The sequence below is a fragment of the Morone saxatilis genome, unplaced genomic scaffold (genome assembly GCF_004916995.1).
Source record: "Morone saxatilis isolate NCDOM2014 unplaced genomic scaffold, NCSU_SB_2.0 Contig15, whole genome shotgun sequence".
NCBI classification, from domain to species: domain Eukaryota; kingdom Metazoa; phylum Chordata; class Actinopteri; family Moronidae; genus Morone; species Morone saxatilis.
In genome coordinates, this window is record NW_023339707.1 from 23,457,554 (window position 1) to 23,481,995 (window position 24,442).

The window sequence follows — 24,442 nt, forward strand, 5'->3', positions numbered from 1 at the left end:
CAGGGCGCACAGTTTTCTTCCCTGCCACCCCCTTTTTTTTTCAAAAGCGCCGTTTTCGGGCTCCCCTTGCAGGTTTTTACGGCTTAAAAACAATCGTTTTACGCTTATAGTAAGCCAGAGACAGGTCAAGCACTAGGACCAAGCGCCAAAACACCGCTCAAGCTGAGCCTGCTCTCCCTTAGTTTAGCCCCGCCCACCCCCCCAGCTCTCCGATTGCCGCTCTGCCCGTTCCTTGTTGATTGGCCGCCTCCCCCGCTGTCACCTCCATCCTTGCTTGCCCCACCGCGTTTGCCGTTGCCCCACGGATCCCTCAATTCTTGCCACTGTCAAACTCGGGCGTTTGTCTCCCCTGGTCCCGTCACCTAGCAAGGATTGTAATATCGAGGCTTCATTTACATTACGTTTGCGGTCCCTGTGCCTATGTGCGTGCCGCCTGCCATGCTACCCGTCACCATAAAAGGGAACGAAACCTAAAAGTAGCTGAAACTAGAAGCAACTACTAGAAAACACAGTGCACTGAAAGCGTTAGATTTTATTAAAATACTTGTGTCCCCCACCTCTCGCCATCTTCGTCCTTGGCTGACACACACAACATCAGAAATATCCTACATGGTGCTTTAAGACACACTCAGTTACTGCAGCTACTAGGCTAATATACTTGCAACTGCTTTTAACTTTGCACACATATAGACTTATAGGCCAGCATTGCCTATATGTAAAATGATATCACTAAATGCCTGCATAGGCTTCTTTTTTTCTGAGTATCTTTATCCTGTTCCTTGAGCGTCCGCAGGGCCACCCCCGCGAAAAAGAGACCTTGGGTCGTCCCCTGCCCTTAAAGGATGAAAAAATGGTTTTATTCATTCAGCTCTCCCTGAAAGCGACACAATACTGTAAAGCAAATTGGTGCCTAAATTGTTGAAGTACTCCGAGCGTATTCTTTCCGGTGTTTCCTGTCCAACACACTCATAATTCTTAGACCTTTATCAGCCTGATAAAGATTGTGAGATTCTCCGGCTTCGCTTGTCACCGCTCCCGTCTGCAATCCTCCCTTATGGGCATCATTGCAGATACTTGGGAAGTTTTTTCAACCCTGGGCTTCTTTGGTGGTTGCCTCTATTCTGTTCTTGATTTTTTTTGTTCAGTTTTCGGCCTGAAATCAATCAATGATGCTCTGGCTGGGCCTCGGCTACACAGCCTGTTGCCCCAGCCAGGCCCCCTCCTCTTCCCAGCGGACTGGCGCGCTGCCCTGCCTAAAGATATATGCCACATCAATATCACTATGAAAATATGCTAATAATAACCCGTAAGCCCAAATCGATCACTCCCACTTTGAGTTATTTGTAAGAGCTGTACAGTGAAGCTGTTGTTAGTAATCACCTATACAATAAAAAATGGAAGTACCATATATGGCTTCCCCTCGCCCGAGGGTAACTGCCCCACCATGCCAAAGATGGGCGAGTGAAAGCAGACAGTACTGCGTGCCATGTATATGTTATTTAGGCTTGATACCATCTTGTAGTACAAGCTCAATCAAGTCTCATAATCATTCCATTATAATGACACCCAGAGCTCTTGGTGTTCCAAACACTTTTTTCCCGAAGATATTTAAACCTTTATCTTATATTATTCTATTTTTTTAACATACATTTTCCTCCGCAGCTTTTGTCCATCTGCGTCTTTGCCTTGGATTGAATTGGCCCCCGATTACTGTTTTCAGCTTTTTTCATGCGAAAACTTTATGTTTTTGGGCCAGGTCAAACATCAGCTGACTATGGGAATGGTCACTTGTACTGTGCCCCCGACTGCTCCCCTGCTCTGCACCCCCCCTGAGCTCTACAGAGCTTTGTAGCTTCTTTGCCTCCTTGTTTATATTTTACCTCATCTTGCTTTTTTGCTCTTTTTCATCACTCTCATTGCATTTATTTTTAGCCATAGCAAGTTTGTGCCCCCCCCCCCCTGTACACCAACCCTCCTGCACAGCTGAGGTATTTCCAATTGCTTCCCTTTTTACTGTTTTTTTCCGCCCCTACCGCCCCTTGTTTACACCCTTATCGGGCCGAGGAACCATATATGGTAACTTCCTTATGACGGTTTTAATTACACTTCTATGCATATTTTGGTTTTTTATAGGTGATATACTAACATACAATTCCTGTTCGGCTTCTTCCTCCTCATGTGGCTTGATCTGATTTGCTTTGGCTTATCTTATTCATTTTTTCATAGTATTTGATGTGATATATTTCTTTTGCAGCGCCGTGCTCAGTCCTTCCTATGGTCGAGAGGAGCCCTGCTGTGCCACAGACTGTTTTTGTGCCAGCCCAACTAAAAGATCACTGACTTTCCGATTTTCACCGCCGAAAACTGGAAACACGGACACTTCAAACCTACATCTGTATCTGTACTCTTAGTTTGCTGCATCTTCCCTGTCTACATGCTATGAGGCAGAAGAAATTTCACTTGTAACAGGCACATTTGCCACTGTGTTCTGATTCTTGACTAACTGTCCCATCCAGGTTTATAAAAGGGCTTTTAAGTTGGTTTTCCCCTCTGCTGCTTGCTGTTTATGTCCTCTGAACTGTTAGATACTTTGATAACCTTCTTTTAGTGCCGTCCCGTTTGCAATCAGTAAGCCGTTTGGCTCCGGTTACTTTTACTTTTCACACTTCTCAACGGCATTTCCTACCACATGCAGTGCAGCAGCTTTTTTCGACTGTTCATGCTTTTTTTTATCTGAGTTTTTTACTTTCACATATTACCATAGATCACAGCTTGCTCTCACAACAATGTATAGTGGCAGATGATGCAGTACAATGTTACACATTTCAATTTCAATACAACAATTTTATATCCAGACAATCGCCAGGAAAGTTTAAGGGGGCAATGACACCCGTGTGACCACCTGACGAGCTCGCTGGTAATTGTCTGAGCTGAGCAGGATATCTTCATTTCCATTGAGGTAAACCCAGAGGTCTGGAGGCACTGTCTCAGCACACAAGCCACGACTTAGCTGACGAGCAATGTACGACTCCATTAGACCATTTATGGCATTTATTCTGTTTTGACAAAACTCTTGACCAGAGTGAGGTTCTTGAGTACATTATAGGGGATGTAACAACACAGAGAAGAGAAGAATCAAGATGAACACAACCCTTAAACTTTTCTGTTTCAGTTCCCTGTCAATTGTATTTGTGCCGGCAGATAACAACAATCACATGTCCATACGCCCAGCCCCAGTGTTGATTCGATCATTTTTTATAAAATTTTTAAATTTTTTTTGAATTTTTCCTCAATTTGCAGTGTCTGTTTATTCTTCTAACTTTATTATTTATAACCTTCTTTTTATTTTCACTTTTTCAATCATTAATATTTGGTCTCTTTTACATATTAATAATTATTAACATTCTCAAACTTCATGTATTCCCCCTTACCACAACATTGACCATAATTACATTTTTTCATACATTTCAAATTGATTAACTTTTTTTAATCTTATTTTTTCTCTAAACATTTTTCACCCTGACTCAACCACATAATATATCAAATTTTACTCTAAACAACAAATTATATATGTCTATTATGCGCTATACAATTGTTAACAATTCAATTCAATATACACAATTTATATCATTACATGCCCATGTAAATTTGATTATTCAATACACGCGGCTTTACACTTTTACTCTCCTATAATTGTCTTATCCTTGATGGCATGAATTTTAATTTCCTATTTTTAAACCATGATTTTTAGTTACTTTTCGGTTAAACATCCACCACATTATTTATATCATTAATCCATTGACTTATTCTTTATTCTTTTTTTAAAAATCCTTTCCGTATTTTTATTTTCTTTGTACATTATATTATTACAACTACGATGTAAAATAATTAACAACACTTAAACTTTTCTTTTTCTGTCCCTTTAATTTTTTTCTTATTTAAAACACTTGTCCTTCATCCCATTTTTGTTATGTTATTGAATTATAATGAAACCCATTGTATTTATCCAGTCTTTATTTCATTATCATCAACTATGTATCTCATCTGTTTTCATGGCATTTTTTCAATGCCAATGTTTTTATTAAACATTTTTAATTCTTAACCCACCAACATGCCAACCATGTCATAATATCCCTTATTTGTTGCAGTTATTTCTTCATCATCTCTTCTGAACAATTCCAGGTTACCTGTACACTATAATTTATGATCCAATTCTCCATTAAATTCTAACAATCTTGGTTATCTTTCATATATGATCTCAATATCCTTTTCTATCATACGTTATACACACAGTGAAATTGTATTTTGCATACAAAATCTTGAAGTCCAATTTTATACAACAAATCATTTGTTTACCTTTTCTTCATTTTTTCAATATTGCCCCATCCATTCTTACCATTTACAATGATGTATACCAAGATGTAAACATATGTAAAACTTGTCTTGTAAATCATCTTACAAAAATAATTCCATATTCTTTTTCTTCACATTATCAATTTCCTCTCTCCTGTATATTTGCTTCCCATCTATCATGATATAAATCTCTATTACAGGCATTTATCTCTTCATATAATATTCCTGTTTTACCTTCCTACATGTAATTTTTATTCTGTACCTTGCAGATCCAGTAAATTACATCATTTTGTTCATCAATCAATACCAGAATCTAGACTATATTCATTTTATATATTGTACTTTTTGTAATTTCTGTTTTTATTTATTTTATCTTACACTAATATACTTATAACTTTACAGTTTTGCAGTTTTTATTGTATCATCTTTCTTCTGATTTTTTTATATTTCTAAAAATTATCTTTATCTATATAACAGTAATTTTCATATACTCCTATGATCTTTTTATTTATTTTTAATTTTTACAATCACTTTTTTACTATAACTTACTTTGTAATATCTATTGTATAATTCCTCTTTTTTTTTTTTTATCTTTTTCTTTACACATACTTTTATCTTCCATCATTCATTAACTTTATTTATCATTACATAAAAATCTGTTTTGCATATACACACTATCAAATTTTTACAAACAAACAACCAAATTTTCTCTTAATTAATGGTCTTATACTTGTAATCTAAAAAATTTTTTTCAATTTTCTGATTATACTCATGTTAAAAAATGGCAATTATTTTTGATTCAAATTCACTGTGTTTTTCTTTCTGTCACTATTTGACTAAATTGTGCCAATGCTATAATTTTAATGTTCTAAGTTATTAATTTTGTTCTTTTCCCTAAATTTTACATTTCAATTCATGTATCTCTTTACTTTTCTCTATGCTGCCCTATCTTTTCAATTATTAAATTTTTCACATACTTTTCTTATATTTATAAATTTATTTTTAAATTGTTATTATTTTTACATTTTGTTATTATTATATATATAGAAACAATCATAAATTTACAAAACACTGAAACACCTTTCAAATCATAACATATTCTAACAACCTACATTTTAACTAGTTGAACGTACTTCTCTCACTTCAGAATGTTCGTTCTGAATAACATCGTTAGATTATTTTCCATATATAACTCCCCCCCCCCCCTTGTATTAACAGTGTCATTTATTCTGACTTAAAATTTATATTCACTTCAATTATCAGTAAGTAATATATATTATTTACATTATTTTAATATTTATTCCCATAATCTATCCTGTTTTTCTTTGTATTTCTATTTCTTTTCATTGCTCCCCATTTCATTTTATTTATCTTCTCTCTCTCTCTTCTCTCTCTCTTCTCTCTCTTCTCTTCTCTCTCTATCTCTTTCTCTCCCTTTCCTGTCACTCTTCATTTATCGAATAAAGGTAATAAAAAAACAATACATAAAAATTTAAAAAATAATATAAAAAAATATAAATCAAGAAGACAAAAATCATGTAGAGTAAAATTGTAAGACATATGTAAAATACTGAAACATTTTTCACTATACATAAGACACATCTGTCCAGAATTATTTACAACAAATCAGAAAATAGAAAGTAATAAGTGCAAAGTCATCTAACTACAAACACACAACACTGTACAAGTTAAAAGTTGCATTGCTTATGTTGGAAAACAATAACTGTCAACACAAAAGGTTGGGGTCATTCTGTGGCATACATTTCTATCAAACAAACACATATTTTTTAAGTCATTGAAATTGACTCTTAAAGACATATATTGCCAGTTAGCAGTGTAAATATGTCTTGATCAAATTAACATCATGGCCAACTGTCGTCAATTCATAGTTTAGGTTAGAAAAATTACAAGATTGTTTTACTAAATCTTCATTTAATTGCAATTAAAAGGTCCAGTGTGTAAGATTTAGTGGCATCTAGATGTGTAGTTGCAGGTCACAACTCACTTGCTTTACCCTCCCCTCCCAAGCTCTAAGGAGAAACTACGGTGGCCGCAAATTGCGTGAAAAATGCAAATGCCCTTATCTAGAGCCAGTGTTTGTTTTGTCCCTTCGGGGCTTCTGTAGAAACATGGCAGTTCAGCGTGGTGGCCTCCATGGAAGGCGTCTGTCGATATAAAAGGCTCATTCTAAGGTAACAAAAAACACAACGATTCCTACATTCAGGTGATTATACACTAATGAAAACATAGTCATGCATATTATATTTAATTTCTGCCAATAGATCCTAAATCTAATGTTACACATTCAACCTTTAATTGGCCCACTTCTAACCCAACCTAAATTTTGAGTAAAAAGAAAAAGTCACCCCTGTTTTTATCGTATCACGCCAACACTACTACAGTCTTATTCAACAGCCTCAGCAAATTATCTCTATCTTGACTGAAAATGGCAAAAAATAAATATTAATCACCTGCTTTAGTTTCTCTCTTGGCTCCCTGACACTTTGAATATGGATTTTTAAATTTCACTTTTGACCTACAAGGCATGATGACCTCAGGGATCAGGGACCTCTGTACTTAAAGGATTATGTGCCCTCTGACCTCTAAGAGGATAAGAAGGCAAGTCAGTGCACATCTTTCTTAAAATCCACTTGTTTTCTTAATTCTATAACCTTTACTTTGTGGGTTATACACTTATTGTCTTCTATATCTCTTATATCTCCCTCTTTCCCTGTTCTTCTTCCTGTAAACCACTTTGTAACTTCTGTGTTAAAATGTGCTGTACTGTACTGTAAATTAAGTTTACTTGCTTGCTTTCTTTAGATTTGCCAGATAATTTTGATTATTGGATGACGTAAAAACCACCAGTATGACGTCCTAATTTGTATGAGCGTAAAAGAGTTGTCAATAAGTGCAGATTGAGATTGTACATGTGTGAAGATAAACGTTCATCCCAACTCCATCACAGTTTGTATCTACAATTATCTTTTTGTCTTTCAAGGTCCATTGATTGGAGTATTCCTATGTGGATCCATAAGGTCTCCCTCACTTCCGGCCCCCAAATCAGTCAGTTAAGTCTTATTGTTCTGCATGAATCAGTGCTCATATGGGCCAATCAGGGCCTGAATCCCCACAGAGCAGGGTTACTGTAAGGTGAGTAGGGGCAGTTGTTATGACAAGCACACGAGTGGATCATCATCACAGCTCGCTGTATCAGTCTGCCGGTGGGGCAGTGGAAGGTCACCTCCGCAGTGGTGGTTTGATAAGGCGTGCAGCAGCGGGAGTCAGTGCACTGTCCGCAGTACCGGAGCTTGTAGGCACGAGTGCTGTAGCAGCCCTGGTGAACGAGTCGAATGGGGCCTGGTGATGTGTAGCTGGCCTTGCACCGCCCCTGCTGACCCCACTGGGAAAACAGCATGCACAGACACACACAGAGGTCAGAAGAGAAAATCCCAGTTATGGATGCAATGATTTGGTGATTTGCAGGTCTAAATATGCCTAGATGTCAAAGCTAGGCTTCGTTTGTTTGAGAGGTTTTCTAGACATCTAGGTTGCATATAACTGTTGTTTCAACCTTTCAGTGACAATATTTTGGTATATGTTACCAAGACATCTTAGTAACATTAAATGTTTACCCAAATTTAGCCCACTTTAAACTGAGATGTAATGTCTTTTAACCTGCAAATCCTCAAATCAATTCTTACAGTACAGTTTTATTTATGACACTACATCCGAGCTGCAGGGATGCTATAGAGGAATACAGAAACTCACAAGTTAATCTGAATGACAAAGAAGAAATTAAATATATTTGTCATTAATATAGCAACATTCCTTGGCAATTCAGACTTATGAAGATCTCCCTAATCACAATAAATACATATTTTCATTTATTTGAGAAATTCAGTTTCCCTCTATTGTACTGAACTGACTGTAAAGGCTTCAGATGTAATTACCTCCAAACTCAGCACCTAAAACCAAAACATTTTTTTCTCATTGTGGGTGAACTGACCATTAACAGCCTTCAAAGGGACATGGTTGGATATATGGAGAGGTGAACCACCTGATGTGATTAAAACTCACCATGGAATTCCTTGGAGGAGGCTGAACTGTATGGCAAGGCCGCACTTTACAAAGTCGAGTTTCCATTTGCAGCTTGCAGGCTGGGTTCTGATTAGAAACCCGTGTGGAGACCCCAGCCCCACAGCTCTGGGAACAGGCACTCCACTGGGTGCTCTGCTCTGTACAGGTGGAGGCAGCTGGGACTAGTCTGTTAAGAGGATGATCCCTCGGCAGAGCTGGCCACAACCTGGCAGGTCTCATGGCTAAAAAACAAATAAAAGAATGACTAGAATAAGCAGCAAATTCAACAGTTCATATTCCATCATTCACAATAGCGGCCTTGCTGAGAACCACTTCACTAAACTAAACTAAACTAGATGCTGATTGAACTTGAATTAAAAAAAACTCCAAAGCAAGATTTTGTTCCTCACAACATTAACATGTAAGTCATAATAATCAGCTGCTCTTCAGGAATGACATCGCAGGTTTTATATTCGAGAACAAAATGTTCCTGTTCTCATCATGTTCTTTGACTCAGACAGTGTTTGGAATTCCAGATGTTTCTAGAGTGGCTTCATTTCCCTAACACCCACTCTCACTAACACACATACACAATCACTTAATTGAGTAATAGTCTCTACATAGCTTCATATGTGTAATTGTTACACAGCTGTTGTTATGAAATGACGAAACTTGGTGACTGGGGAAAAAAAAAAAAATGTTTTGACTTTGAAATGTGAGTTATATTTGGTCTTTGTGAGTTTTCCTTTGGCCAGACACACCCCAGTTTAATGCAAAAATGCTCCAGTAAAAACTTCCAGACATGACCACCGGTGACAAACCTCATATAAAAGAAGGAAGGATTATGTTGCCATATGAACTGATCATCAATGAGCAACATTTGTGGCTGAGAAAGCCAATGATACTCTACGTGTAGATGCATCTGGCACCAGCAACCTGACACTGGAAAATATGAATATCCAGCTCTGATGTCAGGATACAATTTAAAGGAATAGTTCAAAATACACTAATTTGCTGTCTTGCAGAGAGTTTTATACCACACTTTTGTGTTTGTTCATTAAATATGATGCTACAGTCAGGAGATGGTAAGCTTAGCATTAAGACTGTGAACAGGGGGTTACAGCTTGCCTGGCTGTGTCGAGCGCTAAGCTAATCTGCTGCTGGATGGAGCTTCATGTTTAAAGGTCTTTCTTTTGAAGTGAACCATGAAGCTTTTAGTGTATTTCACTGCTGCTTCTAAGAAATCTACTTTTTGTAGCCAGTGTGTAGGATTTAGTGACATCTAGTGGTGACGTTGCCGATTGCAAACAACTGAATACCGCTTAGTACGGTGGCCACGAAACTCACAAAAAACACACAAGGTCCTATCTAGAGCCATTGTGTGTCTGTTGGGGGACTCAATGTAAGAGGACCTGCTCCCTCTGTAGATGAAAACGGCTCATTCTAACAATTCAGGTGATTATACACTAATCAATGAATATTATATTAACATAAGTTAACATCTGCATTGGAGGATATTTGCTTAAACCTTTGCAATCCATTCACCTCTAGAGTTTACCTGTGATGGCATCCTGAATGACTGTGTTCTCGAGGTTTTCGCACACCCATTCCTTGCAGCATTTCCCTGGCAGTCGAATGTATTGTGGGTTGGGGCAGTCTGTCGTGGGAAGACGGCCAGTCAGAGGGCAAGCTGGTACACAGGTCACCCCTCCACCTCTACAGTGGCAGTAAGTGTCACAGGAGGGCTGAAATGACTGGCCCTCATTGTAAGTGATGCCGTTGACTTTACAGCCCAGATCCTCCTGACCTGTAAGAAACACACAGCACAGACGTCGTCTTAACTTTCTCAACTACACCTGCACCTTGGATTGATGTGGGGAAACTTAATAAGGAAGGGAGGTGGGTGGATGCAAAGGGACAGCAGAAGAAAATTAGTGAGAGCAGAGAGGACACAGGGGCTGCTGTCCCTGCCAATGGTTATGTAGTTTTTTTGGGAACGCCAGGCCTCTCTACTGAGAAACTGAGGAGTCTGTTTTTCAATCCGTGAGTGTTGTCTCTGCAATCTATCATGTTCAAAGGGTAGTCATTAGAGGAAATGTGTCAACAGCAGTCCTGGAAATAGAAGCTGAAACGGAGTTCTGGCAGAGCACCACGGCCCCATCAGGCTGTGCAGTTCTGCTGAGCAGACTTTAAACATTAACTGTCTCTTTGTCCCTCTCATGCAGACGGACTGAGGCTGTATGTCTTCCACTCTGTCTAACCCACACACACATGGGCCTGGTTGTTTGCTTGTTAGAAGAGGCACTCACCGACACACTCCCCGGCGTCCCCAGGGAAGCTGGCGCTGTAGTCGCACTGCAGTCCTCTCTGGCTGTCGCAGGGAAACATCTCTGTGCAGGGCTCGCCTTGCTGTCGGGCACACACCTGGCAGCACCGGCAGCCATCCAGCACCAGTGGTACTCCTGAGGGGCACTGGGGGGCCGGTCTGGGACAAAGGCAGGGCCTGTCACACAGCTGGCACAACATCTGCAAGGATAAAACACATGGGAACAGATTATACACAGTCTTTACCATCACCACCACCATAATTATCATAATCATCATCAAAATTATTATCCTCTTGACTGTATTCACCTAAGCAGTAAAGAAAATATTATTGGTATGCTCAGAAACTGAGGTATCCAACGCCGTCAGGCCAAACCACTGTTTTCAATTACATGTATCTGGTGGAGCCAAAACACAGGCGAGATCTGGACAACCAGAGCAAAGAATTCTTTCATTTCTTTCTGACACTAAAGTCCACCACTTATGTCAACATGAAGTTACTTTGCTTATATTTAGGGCTGAAATTATTAGTCAATTACAGAAAATTATTTGGCATACATTTTGTTAAGCATTTCCTACTCTCTGTTTATTTTTTAACAAAAATGCCAAAACAAATCTTAAGTTCCAGCTTGTCAGAAGTGATGATTTGCTGCTTTTCTTTGTCTTATGTGGCCATGAACTGAATATCTTTGGGTTTTGGACTCTTAGAAGGACAAAACAAGTATCTTTATCATATGATCTAATCAATTAAACATGAAAATAATCAACAGATATTAGAAAGTTGCAGTTAGTTACAGCCCTGCATGTCCTATATTAGCATATCCTGCACACAAAACTGTCTGTGACCTTATCTCTGTCCAGTTAAGATGGCTACAAACACAGATTCTTTTCCATTTTAAATCAGGGAAGACAAGAAGACATTCCTCCACAAATAAAATAATCAAAACAACTATAATTTATGACTACATGATGACACTAAGCCTCTGTTATTTCCTCCAAAGAAAATCTCTCTTTATCAATCTTATTACAATAAAGTGAGCCAAATAAAATCACAGGAAATCCACTTCACTCTCTCACACATACACACATAACACATAATCATCTCATTCACAACAAACTACTGTAAGTAAGCAGGAACAGGCCTCACCTGTGTGGCCACACACAGCAGTACAGCCAAAGCTATCACACAGTCACACAGCAGGCGGTCCATGAGGGCTTGTGTTGCTGATGGAGCTCAGTCTCTCTCACTAACCTGTGTGACGGTGTGGTGCGACCAGTGCAGCTGTTTGCTAACTGCTTATTCTTGCGCCTGCTGACATTTATAAAGTCTGGACTCTGATGTCACAGGCTGACTACCGTGTAAACAGCCACTGGACCCGCATCAGAAATGTTTCACATTCCTCCTCCCTGCTGCCCATTTCCACTTCCAGACACACACACACACACACACACACCTCCACCCCCAAGTCTTTCCCCTCTTTTTCCTCTCCTCCCTCTCTCTCCAGTCTTGTGGCGTCCTAAGTTTACACAGCTTAACACGAGCTGAGGGGAGAAAAATACATTAGCCCAGTTGTCTACAAGTCAAACAACCTTCAGGGCTTTTGTGGTGACGATTCCGATTTAAGTTGACGAGTTTTTATCTCGCTGATGTTTTCACAGGCTGCTGGTTCACTGCATGGTCAGTTACATATAGTAGTGGATCTTTTGAAAGGACGGATATAGAGCAGATATTCCCACAAAGTTTTCCTCCCGAAACCTAAAATAGTTCTGAAACCGTAATGTGTAACTTCAGCCAGACTTAAAAGAGATTAAATCCTTCTCTTCCTTTTTGTTTTCCATGGAGTGAGTAATGCAGCACGTCTGACGTTGGAATGAACTTGAATCATCATGATCTTATCTATTGTGAGAGAAGCCATTTTCCCCTGAAGGAGTCCTTAGTCCACAAGGACACATCCTGAATTAGACAGAGCTGAGCTGCCTTATTACTAAATAGTTACTGCAGAGGCAGCAGTGCTAACAATGAGACTGATTCCGTTTAGGATACACAGTGTAAGTTGTAAACAGCCATCTTTGTTAATACACAGAAAAGGATGTTTGAGTTTTTTGTGCGTTTTATGGCCACCTTAGCGCTTGGAAAGGGAGTGAGTAGCGAGTAAATTGAGATCTGCAACTACACCACTAAATGGCACTAAATCTTACACACAGGTCCTTTAAGCACAACAGTGCTTTGTGCTAAGTATATGCCGTGTTAACATGGTCACAGTGACATGTTAACATGCTGATGTTTAGCAGATGTAAATTTACCCTTGACACCATCTTATTTCACTGTGTTAGCATGCTAACATTCGCTCATTAACACTAAACACAAAGTAGGCTGCAGCTGAGGATGATGAGGTAATTAGTTGCTCAGATATTCAGTCATGAACTAAAGTAATGGAATAATTCTGACCTGATTATGCTGTTAATAGAAAAGTCAGAGGTAACTTATTACAATTCATCCTGAGGAAGACATGAATGTGTGTACCAAATTTCATGGTGATCCATTCAACAGTTGTTGAGACATTTCACTCAAAACCACAAAGCAGCTGTTTACTAACCACCCAAAATGTAGCATTTTCGTGGATTATCATATTTGTCACAGCATTGGATTTCTCCGGAACTGATTAAGTCAGTGGGGTTTATCCTATCTTCCCCCATTGACATCTGCAACTAATTTAATGTAATTTAATTCACCAAACACTTCCCATAACATTTAACTAAAACCCAAAAATGTCAACCTCATGGTGGCACTAAAGGAAATATTGTACTAATCCAGCAAGTATATGGTGAGAAGTAAACATTTTGACCTGCTGGTGGTGCTACATAAAAAGTCTGAGGATCATCATAGTCAATAGGCTTTATCATCTGGGGACCATGAATGTCTTTACCACATTTTATGGCAATGCATCAGATAGCTGATATATGTCAGTCTGGTTGTGGACTTCCTGAGCCACTGACACTGGCATCCCTAGACCAGCTAGTGTGGCTAAAAACATTTTAAAAAAAACATTACATTATAGAAATATTTATATTACAGCATATACAGCATGTTACACGAATGCTGTCATACAACGTGCCTCAATCTAAACACTTCAGCAAAAAGTCTGCAGTCAGTGAAACAGAAAGTAAGCCATTCATGGTTATGGGATCGAGTTAAAAGTAACACTAGATTCCTAAATTTCAACATCAGACATTTCTCACAGAGCTGGGTGGGCAGCGCAGACATCCAACGATGAGTTATAAATAGAAGGAGACAGACAGAAAGATAAAGAAGAGGAGAAAGTATGTATATCCAGGCAGGTGGGCTCCAGGTGGCCAGCCAGTGTAAATGTAAGGCAAGGCATCAAATTCAAGTTTCCCTGAAAATGATGAGTTCCTGGCCACGGCTTCCCGTGTTTTCCATGCTCTCCAAGAATGACAGAGGCTGAAAGGATTGCACTGTATTAGGCGGTAGCTCCACTATAACATACACTAGTGTGGAAGAAGATCTTAAGCTAACAAATAAAGTTCATTGAAATCTTACTTAGATTATTATTTTGTGTGAAAATCCTTTCTCGGTGCTTAAGTGTCTGTAAGATCTTGAATGATTACACTTGGTAGGACAGATTAGACTGTTAGTTTAGCTGTCTCATGCTTGATCTATGAGGAACTACTGTATGAAAAGGATTTATCCAAGTCATAACATCAACAACTACAGCCAGTATCAGTCATAGCGAAATTATCCAGTATGCCAGTTCAAACCAAGAGAGTCAGAGTAAAGGCTCAACACATTTTTCCAGAGCACACAGATGTTGGAGAGCTTCCAGACAGTAAAGTATCACTCTCACTGACAGACACCTCTTAAGAAACCCCCAAAATCCTGCACAATGACCCTCATTCAGTTTGGGTGAATTTTGTTTTAGTATGTGATGGTATGTAGGAAAAGCCCATTGGATTCCTTGTTGATTCACAAATGCAAAAACTTCACTGCAAAAGTAATGAAAATATTATTTGTCCTGTAAATGTTAGAAAAGAATGCAGTGATCTAAGTGCTGAAAGAAAGGAAAATCACTCTACCAAATCTGTCACTGTGAAGCAAAAATGTTTAACACATGTTCAGAAAAGTTGTCCAACAAACCCAAAAATATCTCTGAGTAAAAGCAGAACAAAACACAGCGTTGATTCAGACTGTTGTAATGACACTAAAGTTATCCTTCCTTCCTAATAGATCCTTTATATTTTTGCATAGAGTCCGCCATGTTGAACCACCATGTTTCAATAGCCCAGAACACTGGCTCTGGATTGGGCTGTTTTCGTGTTCTCATTCCCAGCTTGTCAAATACAGAAACGAGCTGTGTTTGTTCCTTAGCTGCAATCTGCAACTTCACCACTAGATGCCACTAAATCGTACACACTGGTCCTTTAATACACCTGCAATATTACTGTTAGCCCATATACTGTGATTGTTATTGTTATACTATTACTACATTCATCCAACAACTATCACCATCTCTATGAATCATTAATTCCCACATTATCATGTACCAGTATTTTAAAGTAGGTTTAGATATTTGATACTTTTATTATAGAGGACGGGAAATAAATAGATAGATGAAACAAAGGTCACTGATAAGTTATTTTCTTGTGTTATATATAGATAATAAGCTGTTTGCACAAGATAAAAAAAATATGACTTTATGGTCTCCTTACAAAGCAGACTAAATAATCCATGTTTCTGATTTGATTCTGGAGTTTTGGCCACAAAAAAGCAGTCTGCTAATATGATACACATTTTTAGGTTTGTCCTTTTTCTGAAAATACATTTTCATACCCCCAACATTATAGCAAACCCAGACAATATTCACGTTTGCCAGTTCGTGGGTTTGGGTGGTGCCAAGTAGCTGTGACTGATTTGAGCTGTGACTCAGAATAAACTGTGGGCTGTAATAGTCACAAATAATACTCAAATCTTTTCCCAGGACAATATTTGACACATGCATAACATGCAGAGCAGCTCCAAGTGCACTTGGTAATTGGTGTCTGAGGTTTTGGCACTGAAAGTTTTCCAGTCATTGGCAGGTTGGCTGTGCCAGATCTGCAGGTATCCTTTCAGTGAGGAGGGCAGATTAGCCGTGACTGTTGGAACAGTCAGAAAGAGCGAACAGCATGCAGCTATTCACGATGTTGATGTACTGAGTTATACTGACTCATTATTCCAGTAAGGATTCTGGAGAGGTAATGTAATGTCGGACATCACTGGATCACCACCACACCCTGTAGAGGTCACAGACTGAGCTGCCCTAATCCATTCAAAGCAAAATAAACTCTCAAAGTGCACTGTCTGCTTCTCTTCCTTCCTTTTTCATGACTCTCCTTCAACACACCTCAGCTCAAATTGTTTCCTCTTACAAGGATTGATTTGATGTTTCATGGATTTAAATAATGTTTCATTAACTTTGAAATTAAATGGCAGAGCTAAATTACTTCTGGATGGATTTCCCATTTTGACCTGAATAGTGGAAAAAGTGCAGTTTAAGCAACTTGGTCGTAAAAAAAAAAAGACGAGGTAGGGATGAAGATTTAAGCAGATGGAAAATTTTCCTAACATTTACATAACACACAATGAACAGCAGCAAAAGTACTCAAACCACTAAGATGGCCAGGCGTTTCCTTTAAAATGGCTCTTGTGAAATTGCAGAGGAAGTACTGCAGGTGCACTGCTGTTATATGATGTAATATACAACTTAAAGTGTAATGAGTGGTCTAAATATATCCAAAAAAAACAAACGGAGACATGATTTAATTCCACATAGCCACTCAGCCAGAGACTAAATAAGATAATTACCCACATTCCACACACCAAAAGTCTAAAAACGTCTAGACTTCTACTAAACTAGAACAAAATCAAAAAACCTCGAAATGGAAACTTTAAAGAGAAAGGGAGTTTCTCAAGAACTGATCGTGTAAGTCCTCTGTTCATGTGCATATAACTGCCATTTATATGATTAATGTGTCAAGATGTGGTCCAGATGTAAGCACCTACAGTAGGACACACACACACACACACACACACTCACAGCCAGGGCGCCTCCAACACAGAACTCTGCCGCCGCATCCAAAATGTTTTCCCTAAAACGACACCTAAAATTCCAGGCATTCTGGCCTGATGTGTGAAAATCCCACAGTATTGCCACAGGAACACCCAGAGCCGATGATAAGGACATCGTCCCGACCAAAGGTCACCTCCTGACGTACACAGGGAGGGTTGAGGTCACTGCCAAGTCTACAGTGACAAAGGGAAAGCACAGATCGTCCAGACGTTCACTCACACCTACTCATCACGACAGCTGCACTGACAGATCTTAGCAGCAAAGGTAGAAACAACTGTCTGCACGACATCACATGCTGTATCAAAACCCAAAGAGTGTTGCGCTTATGACAAATTCTTCTTATCCTGTGCAGCTTCACATCAGACCTCAAAATATGGCGCTGAAAAGGAGCTTTTAATAGGTACAATATGTGAAGTAACAAAAGGAGGAGATATCTCTTTGAATCTTTTCAGTCCACCACTTGAAATACCTCCGCAATTACTGGATGGATGGTCATGAAATGTTATGCACACGTGTACGATACCCAGAGGCTGAATCCCACAGATTTGACTAATCCTCTGACTTCTCACCACGAGGTTGACATTTTAGTTTTTAGTGAGATATCTCACCAAATTTTCATGTAGTGTCACCAACAGCTTAATGTTTTTACTTATTCAGTCAAATATATCTACTAATTGGATTGGCACAACCTTTTGTACTGACTCGTTGTTCCTGTGCTGATCCTCTGACCTTTCCTGTAGAGCCACAGTGAGGTTTACATTTGTGGTTTTAAGTCAAATGTCTGGACAGCTACTGGATGGATTGCCATGAACTTTAAAAGCCTTCATGTCCTCCTCAGGATGAATTTTGGATGACCTTTAACTTTTCATTTAGCACCACCATCAGGTCAAATCTTTAATTTGTCCAATATTTTATTATATTAATGGCTGTATACAGTACCAAATCTAATAACATTCCCATCAGCCTCAGATGTACCTTGTGTTTAGCAAATGTTAGCATGCTAATGTGCTACACTAAAATCATATCTGCTTAAAACTAGCAGCTTGTTTTGTCTCCATTGCTATAAATCTACTGACACAATGGTTGTAATATTGGTACATACAAAAAACTTGACATGCATATTGCCATCTCATCATTCTCTCGATTCTGTAAACTTTTTTTGGTCCAAGGCCGGGGTCAGGACTGTTTGTGGAGAGCTTATTGCAGCAAAACAGAGTAGAAATAGCCTCCTACATTCATTGACACACCCAAACCAACAACACATCCATTCCTAGCTTCAGTTACTAAATATAAATGAGAACAAATAAATAAGGAACAGGGATTCAATTCATGAAGGCGACCACTTCCTAGCATGGTAGACAGTGTCAATATTTTTAGCTGAGATTGTGCGCTAACTTCAGGTAGAGAGAAGATATATTCTGCAGACAGCTGGATACATCTGAAACATAGGAAGCCCACTCAGGAGATGGTTAACTTAATGAAGACAAAGGTATTGAAGACATATGTACACTGCGCTGGAAACCATAATTTTGAGCTCTGGACACACGATGATGATGATGGGATTCTTCTGAGATTAAAAGCATAGCCACACTGGGAAAGTTAGAGGAACAGTTAAACTAATTTAGAAAGAATTCAGCTCATGTTTGCATGATTTATCAGTTTAATCTGCTTTCTGGGAATCGGGGGAAGAATCACAGACCTAATTCCTCATGTGCTACTAACAAGGTGAATTATTCCAGTCAATTTCTAGAGACAACACCAATAGAGTACGGCTTGGTGTCTGTGAGTGTAAACGATTGACCACAGCTCTGAGATAAACAGAGTCCTGGACACACCACAGTGTATAACTGAATTATAGGGTGAATGGTTCAGTGATGGCATGAAGTTGCAGTTGCCAATGTGTGGGAGTAGTCAGGATGTGCTTTCCCACTGGTGATCTGGAGACACTCTACAAGCACGTATTGTAGCTTTTCAAAATGTTTATAGATTTTCTTTACATCAATTTCTGGTAATGACAATTTGTCCTGACATCCTGTGTTATGTGTGTGTGAAAGTTTAATGGGGGCTCTAATGGTGGGTGCATGTTTAAGATGTTTAAAAGCCTTGTTGCCATGTGGCTTGATGCCATCATGTTATTATCCAAAATGCAGAAAGATGAGGATCAGTTGACTCTCCCCACTGCTAGCCAACTACTGCTAATAGGAAAAAATACTATAGTCTATGATGGCTAAAGTCCATTTAGCTTGGGTTCTGGTGAAAATAACACAGTTAAAGGTCCAGTGTGTAAGATGTAGTGGCATCTAGAGGTGTAATTGCAGATCACAACTCCCTTGCATCACCTCCCCCTTCCATGTGCGAAGGAGAAACTACGGTGGCCACGAAAAACGCAGACTAGAGCCAGTGTTTGGTTTGTCTCTTTTGGGCTCATTCTAAGGTAACAAAAACAGAAGAATCCCTATATTCATTTTATTATACAACATTGAAAACACAGCACCTTTAATGGACCTGATGGCTAAATTCCAATTAGCTCCTTTAATCCCAAGGCTCTGGTCCTCACAGTAACACTGTGATATGACACTTGTGTTTTTCCTACAATGACATTTATGAACTCGTGAAACAATGAAATTGTTTAGTAGGAATATTTATTTTATATGCATTATATTAACTTTTCATCCAAGATTTAGTCATAAATACAGAGACTAGATGGCTGTGTTGGTTTGATTACGTAACCTGTCTGACACACAGCCCCATAGTTTGGGAGTGGTGATTAGATTCCTAGAGTCTGCTTTGTCTGCTTGCAGTTTCATTAACCTTTTTGGAAACAAGGCCAGGTATTGGAGATATTTTTTTTGAGCAGGGAGGAGTGTGCTTCTGTAAGACCCTCAGTCGCTCAACAGAGGCTTTTTTTATGTGGTCGGAGAGAGACCTCTAGTGGCTAAGTAAGGATAGTTTAAAGGAATAAGTTTACATTTCATCACAGCTGCGACCACTCACTGACGTGGTGAGACACAGTGTTTCCTATTAGTTTTTCTTTCTTATTAGAATAGAAGCCTTTATCTCACACCCCGTGTATTATTTGCAGTTATGTCTGATGCAGTGATAATGTGCTATAAACATCAATTTATTTATATATTTTCACAGTTTTGTTACACAAGTCAATGCACCTGTTATTCACTGGCATTTTGACCTAATGACCCCAAAGCACAGGTGTAACTAATAACATGTATAAGGAGAACTTTCCATTCAGGTGAGCCAGTTCCAGGGACCTGATAGTGTATTTTTGTACTGGGGCACTGACAGGGTCCGATCATCTGCATGTGTTATTAATTTAGATTTTATTTAGGAATTTTTGGAACCCGATGGGTGTTTTCTATAATTGACACTTCCACATTATGGGTATTTTGCTCCAAGCAATGCTTTTATATTTAGACTGGATCAAATGACTGCATGTAATGTGAGAATGGTTGCTTTTGAACTTACTGAGAATGACCACCAGCTATGCAGTTCCCCTCAGCTCTGCAGACCATTAGCTCAAATTATTCATCCGCATTGCTTTCAGGCACAGCAGTTTTAAATGGTGACTATTGCTGCTGAACTTAGTGGAGCATTAAGCTGCTATAGAGTCTAAAAGGAGAGTGAATATTGGACTTGGATTGGATTGAACACAGCTCCAAAAGAACAATGTATTAATGCAGGTTTAAATTTGACAACCTTTAGGCCAACAAAAATGAATAAATGAATAATCAGGGTCAAATTTCTCTCACAAGCTCGATGGAGGAGATAATGTCTTATCATAAACTTGAACAGCTTAAATACTCCACTCCACCCTGAAATATTATAAGGTCTGGCAACAATTTTCTATTTCCTATTTTGAGATTGAGCTCCTTTCCTTAATACAGTGCAGCCCACCCCACCCTACCCATTTTTATTTATGTATTATATGTTTGTGTATATGTATTTGTATGCAGGTACATAACTATATCAATAAGTATATATAATCTATAAGTTTTTTGTTTATTAAGCAGTAATTCACTGTATGGAAGTGTAATTTCATGTATTTTTTATGCTGTATTTTTATCTTATTTCGGAGTACTGCAGCACGATTGCGATTTTAACAATATACGTGAAAATCAATTCAATTATCTAACATAATTTACTTCTATCCCTGTGGAAAAGTAGACCTTTTTGTAGGGAAATAAATTTTACAGACACTATAACACCTAAAGTTAAATAAATAAATTAAATATGAAAAATACAAATAACAACAGAATTTTATAGACTTTCTTTTTGTGGCATTGTTTTGAAGCAGGAAGTGTTTGGGGATTCATGACCACTATAATTAAAAGAACCTGGATACTTAATGGAACTGAGCCATCTGTAATTAGCTATTAGTAACACTTGTGCTATTCCTGTTATTACAATTCAAATTATCTGTTGTGAAAAGGACCTATTGGACAGAATATGGAGATGCAATGATGACAGTTTTGTGTCATATTAAACAGCCACTTGTGAGCATGCACCACAAGATTTGGATATTAACTGAACAATGTGAATATTACATGTATGTACTGTAATCAGGAGGGGGTGTTTTTAAATGTCCAGCTTTGTATGAAAACAGCTGCGATTTGTGAAAAGTGGGAACATCTGTAGGACTTATTGTGAAACCCAAACAGAGCAAATAAAAAGTCCACAACAGTAGATTCTCATTCTCCTCCTGCAACCTGCAGACCTATTGTACGCCGCTGTGACATGACAGAGGTTGAAAAGCTTGATGCAGTGTTTGAAAACCACTGAGAAATCAATGCTATGATGTAGTTCAAAGGACAGGTGGAGAAATACTGCTTTGATATGACGGAGGATGAAAAGAAAAAGTGTTTTATTGGTCAGAGACTGAACCTGGGCCTGGAGAGATAGACAGAATTAGACTGTAGAGGATAAATATACAACGAAGGTAAATGCTTATTTCCATTGTGGTCCTCATTAAAAGGGAACAGTGTAGTTTTGTTTAAGGTACATTTAATGGAGCACAACAGTATATGGCCAAAAGTATGTCCATATTTTTTTGTATAGGCTGTTTTTCATGATTTGGACCCTTATGTTTCAATTGTCAAAACAGACAGCAGTTATTTAGTTAGGTTATGTTTCTGTGCCACCTGCTGGACATTTTTAAAAGCATGGGACCCTAAATCAACAACAGTGGCCTTTCTAACAGCCGTCCCCAGATATGTCCAGACACATTTCTCTAATTAGGCCAACTCCATCAGAGACCTTCTCCTCCTTTGGGAGGGCTGGTAGTCGTGCACTTTGACGTGAGCTACAGGCCTGGTGAACGTTTTGTCCTTAACCAGAATGTCTGCTGTATACAGGCTCTTCCATCACGTCTTGACAGCTTTGACAGATCCCACAAGCCAGAGTGCTCTTGGAGACTACATGGGGATTCACTAACATTACCACTGAGTGACCCAACTGTCAAGACTTCTCCATTTTCTTGACACCTGAGACGAGTCTAAAGGCCAGGTAGGTCATTTTGGGTGAAGCGCTTTCAGGACCGATCGCTAAGGATTTGGCTGCACCCCCACAACTCTCTGCTCAGTAACTTTGACTCTGGGTAAGCTAGTTTTTGCAGGTCTTTCTGACCTGAAATTTGGGGAAATATGCTTGATTGTGGTCTTAGCTTTAACATAAAGACTGAAAACGGACAAACAGCTGGTCTAGCTCTGTGCAAAATCTGTCTGTTGCACCTCTAAAGCTGAGAAATGTACACACTATTCATACATAAAACCAGTGTATGAAAAGATTCTAGGAAGTCACTGCACAAGGCAAGGTATAGTCATTTTTACACTTCAGCGTTTGTATGTATGAAACAATATACAACATGTTAATTATTGAGCCTTAGAGGAGCTGGTAGGTGGATTTTATTACCTTTGGACAGAGTCAGGCTAGCTGTTTCCTCAGTTTTCAGTCTTTATGCTAAGCTAAGCTAATCAGTTGCTGGCTGCTGCTTCATGCAACATCATATACAGTATTGATATGTTTGCCAACAGTGTGCTTTCCAACAGTATGGGGAAAAGCCATTCCCAGTTTCATCATGACGATAGCACTGTGTACAAGGCAAAGTTCATAAAACTCAACGGTTGTAGGAATTCTGACCTCAACCAGATGGGCCCATTCTTACAGAAATAGTTAAACATTTTCACTTCCTCATCAAGAGCCATTTGAAAAGATGGATGACACTCTCATGTCTGTACGCTTAATATGAAGTTACAGCCAAGAGACATTAGCTTAGCATAAAGACTGGAAATGGGAAAAAAAAGTTATCCTGCTACCAGCAATTATGTGGCTTCCCACTTTCCATTTCTTGATGTATTTTTGGGCTTCTGGGACAAAGACTGGAGAGTTGATTGCACTACTATTCATACATCGCTCTCTAATTTGTCTCTATAATTGAGAGCCTTTCATGCTTCTAAAATGTTTGACATATGTGTGTGGTAGCCTATATGCAGAATAAAAATCATTATAACAATTTGCCAGAACAAAAACTGAAGATACAGCATGTTTGTGCGATTGTGTGTCTTATTTGCTCAAAAGCTGGTTACACAAAATCTGAATTAAATTCCACACATTTGTAAATGAAGATTTGAGGTATTGTGACCATGACTACTACGACTACAATTACTACAGGTTTATAGTCTCACAACTTGTGGCGCAATTTTGCAAATATGATGCCAAAGTCTCAGTTGTATCCTTGTATAAAAACTGCAAGCACAGGTGAATAAGTGACAAGTGATAAGAAGACAGTCTTCTCATTCATTGTATAATCTCCCTTATCTTTATAATGTGATCAGAACAACTAATTGGTGGACTGTTTAAACATAATGGGCAGGTAATGGATGCCTGTTTGCGCAACACAAAGGAGAAGCAGCCAGAAAGGAAAAGAGATTTTCTTTCCAATATCACATTGTGATTTTATCAGAACCAGAACGCATTGTCTGCAGGTTTCATATGAGCTTTAACCACAAGGTGTTGCTAATTGACGCTTCAGTGGCAAAGAAAACTTTGCACAGGTTCAACATTTGAGAGGCTTTCACCAGAACTGTTTCTTCAGTGGAAGATAGATCCAATAAAAACTCAGCATGAGCAGTCGATTATTCTGAGTAACCAGGATGTTGTATCTCAAAGTGCAAAGATGTTTGAATCTTATTTTTAGCTTTAAGAAACACAAGCATACGTCTCCTCCCCCACAGTGCATTTGGTTGGAAGCAGAAAACTCAAAACCTCAGCAGGGGAGACAGAAGCCGATATGACCTATGGGTTGTGTATCTTTCGAAGTAAGGACAAAATATAATTGCTTCTTGTGACTTTTATAAAAACAATTAACCACGCACACTTTTAGCTCACTAGGACACTATTAGGACCTAAAAACATCTCTTAAGATCTCTTAGAATCACCACAAATACATTACTGAGAGGCATCGCTGCAACTGTTTCTCTGTGTTTTAGAAAAGTAGCAAAGAAAATATGCTAAAGGTTTCTTCTGTCAGCAAAACAAACAGACAA

The 24,442-nt window shown here is 38.8% G+C and overlaps 1 protein-coding gene across 1 annotated transcript; it reads right to left on the reverse strand.

Moving 5' to 3' along the window:
* Positions 1-6,515: 6,515 nt before the first annotated feature.
* Positions 6,516-12,068, reverse strand: ccn5 (cellular communication network factor 5). The gene is made up of 5 exons (XM_035657153.1): positions 11,906-12,068; positions 10,743-10,959; positions 9,992-10,240; positions 8,434-8,675; positions 6,516-7,756 (listed from the first exon to the last, which is right to left on the reverse strand). Exons 1-5 carry the CDS (start codon positions 11,966-11,968, stop codon positions 7,469-7,471), a joined length of 1,059 nt encoding a protein of 352 aa, XP_035513046.1. The 5' UTR covers positions 11,969-12,068; the 3' UTR covers positions 6,516-7,468.
* Between the last annotated feature and the right edge of the window lie 12,374 nt (positions 12,069-24,442).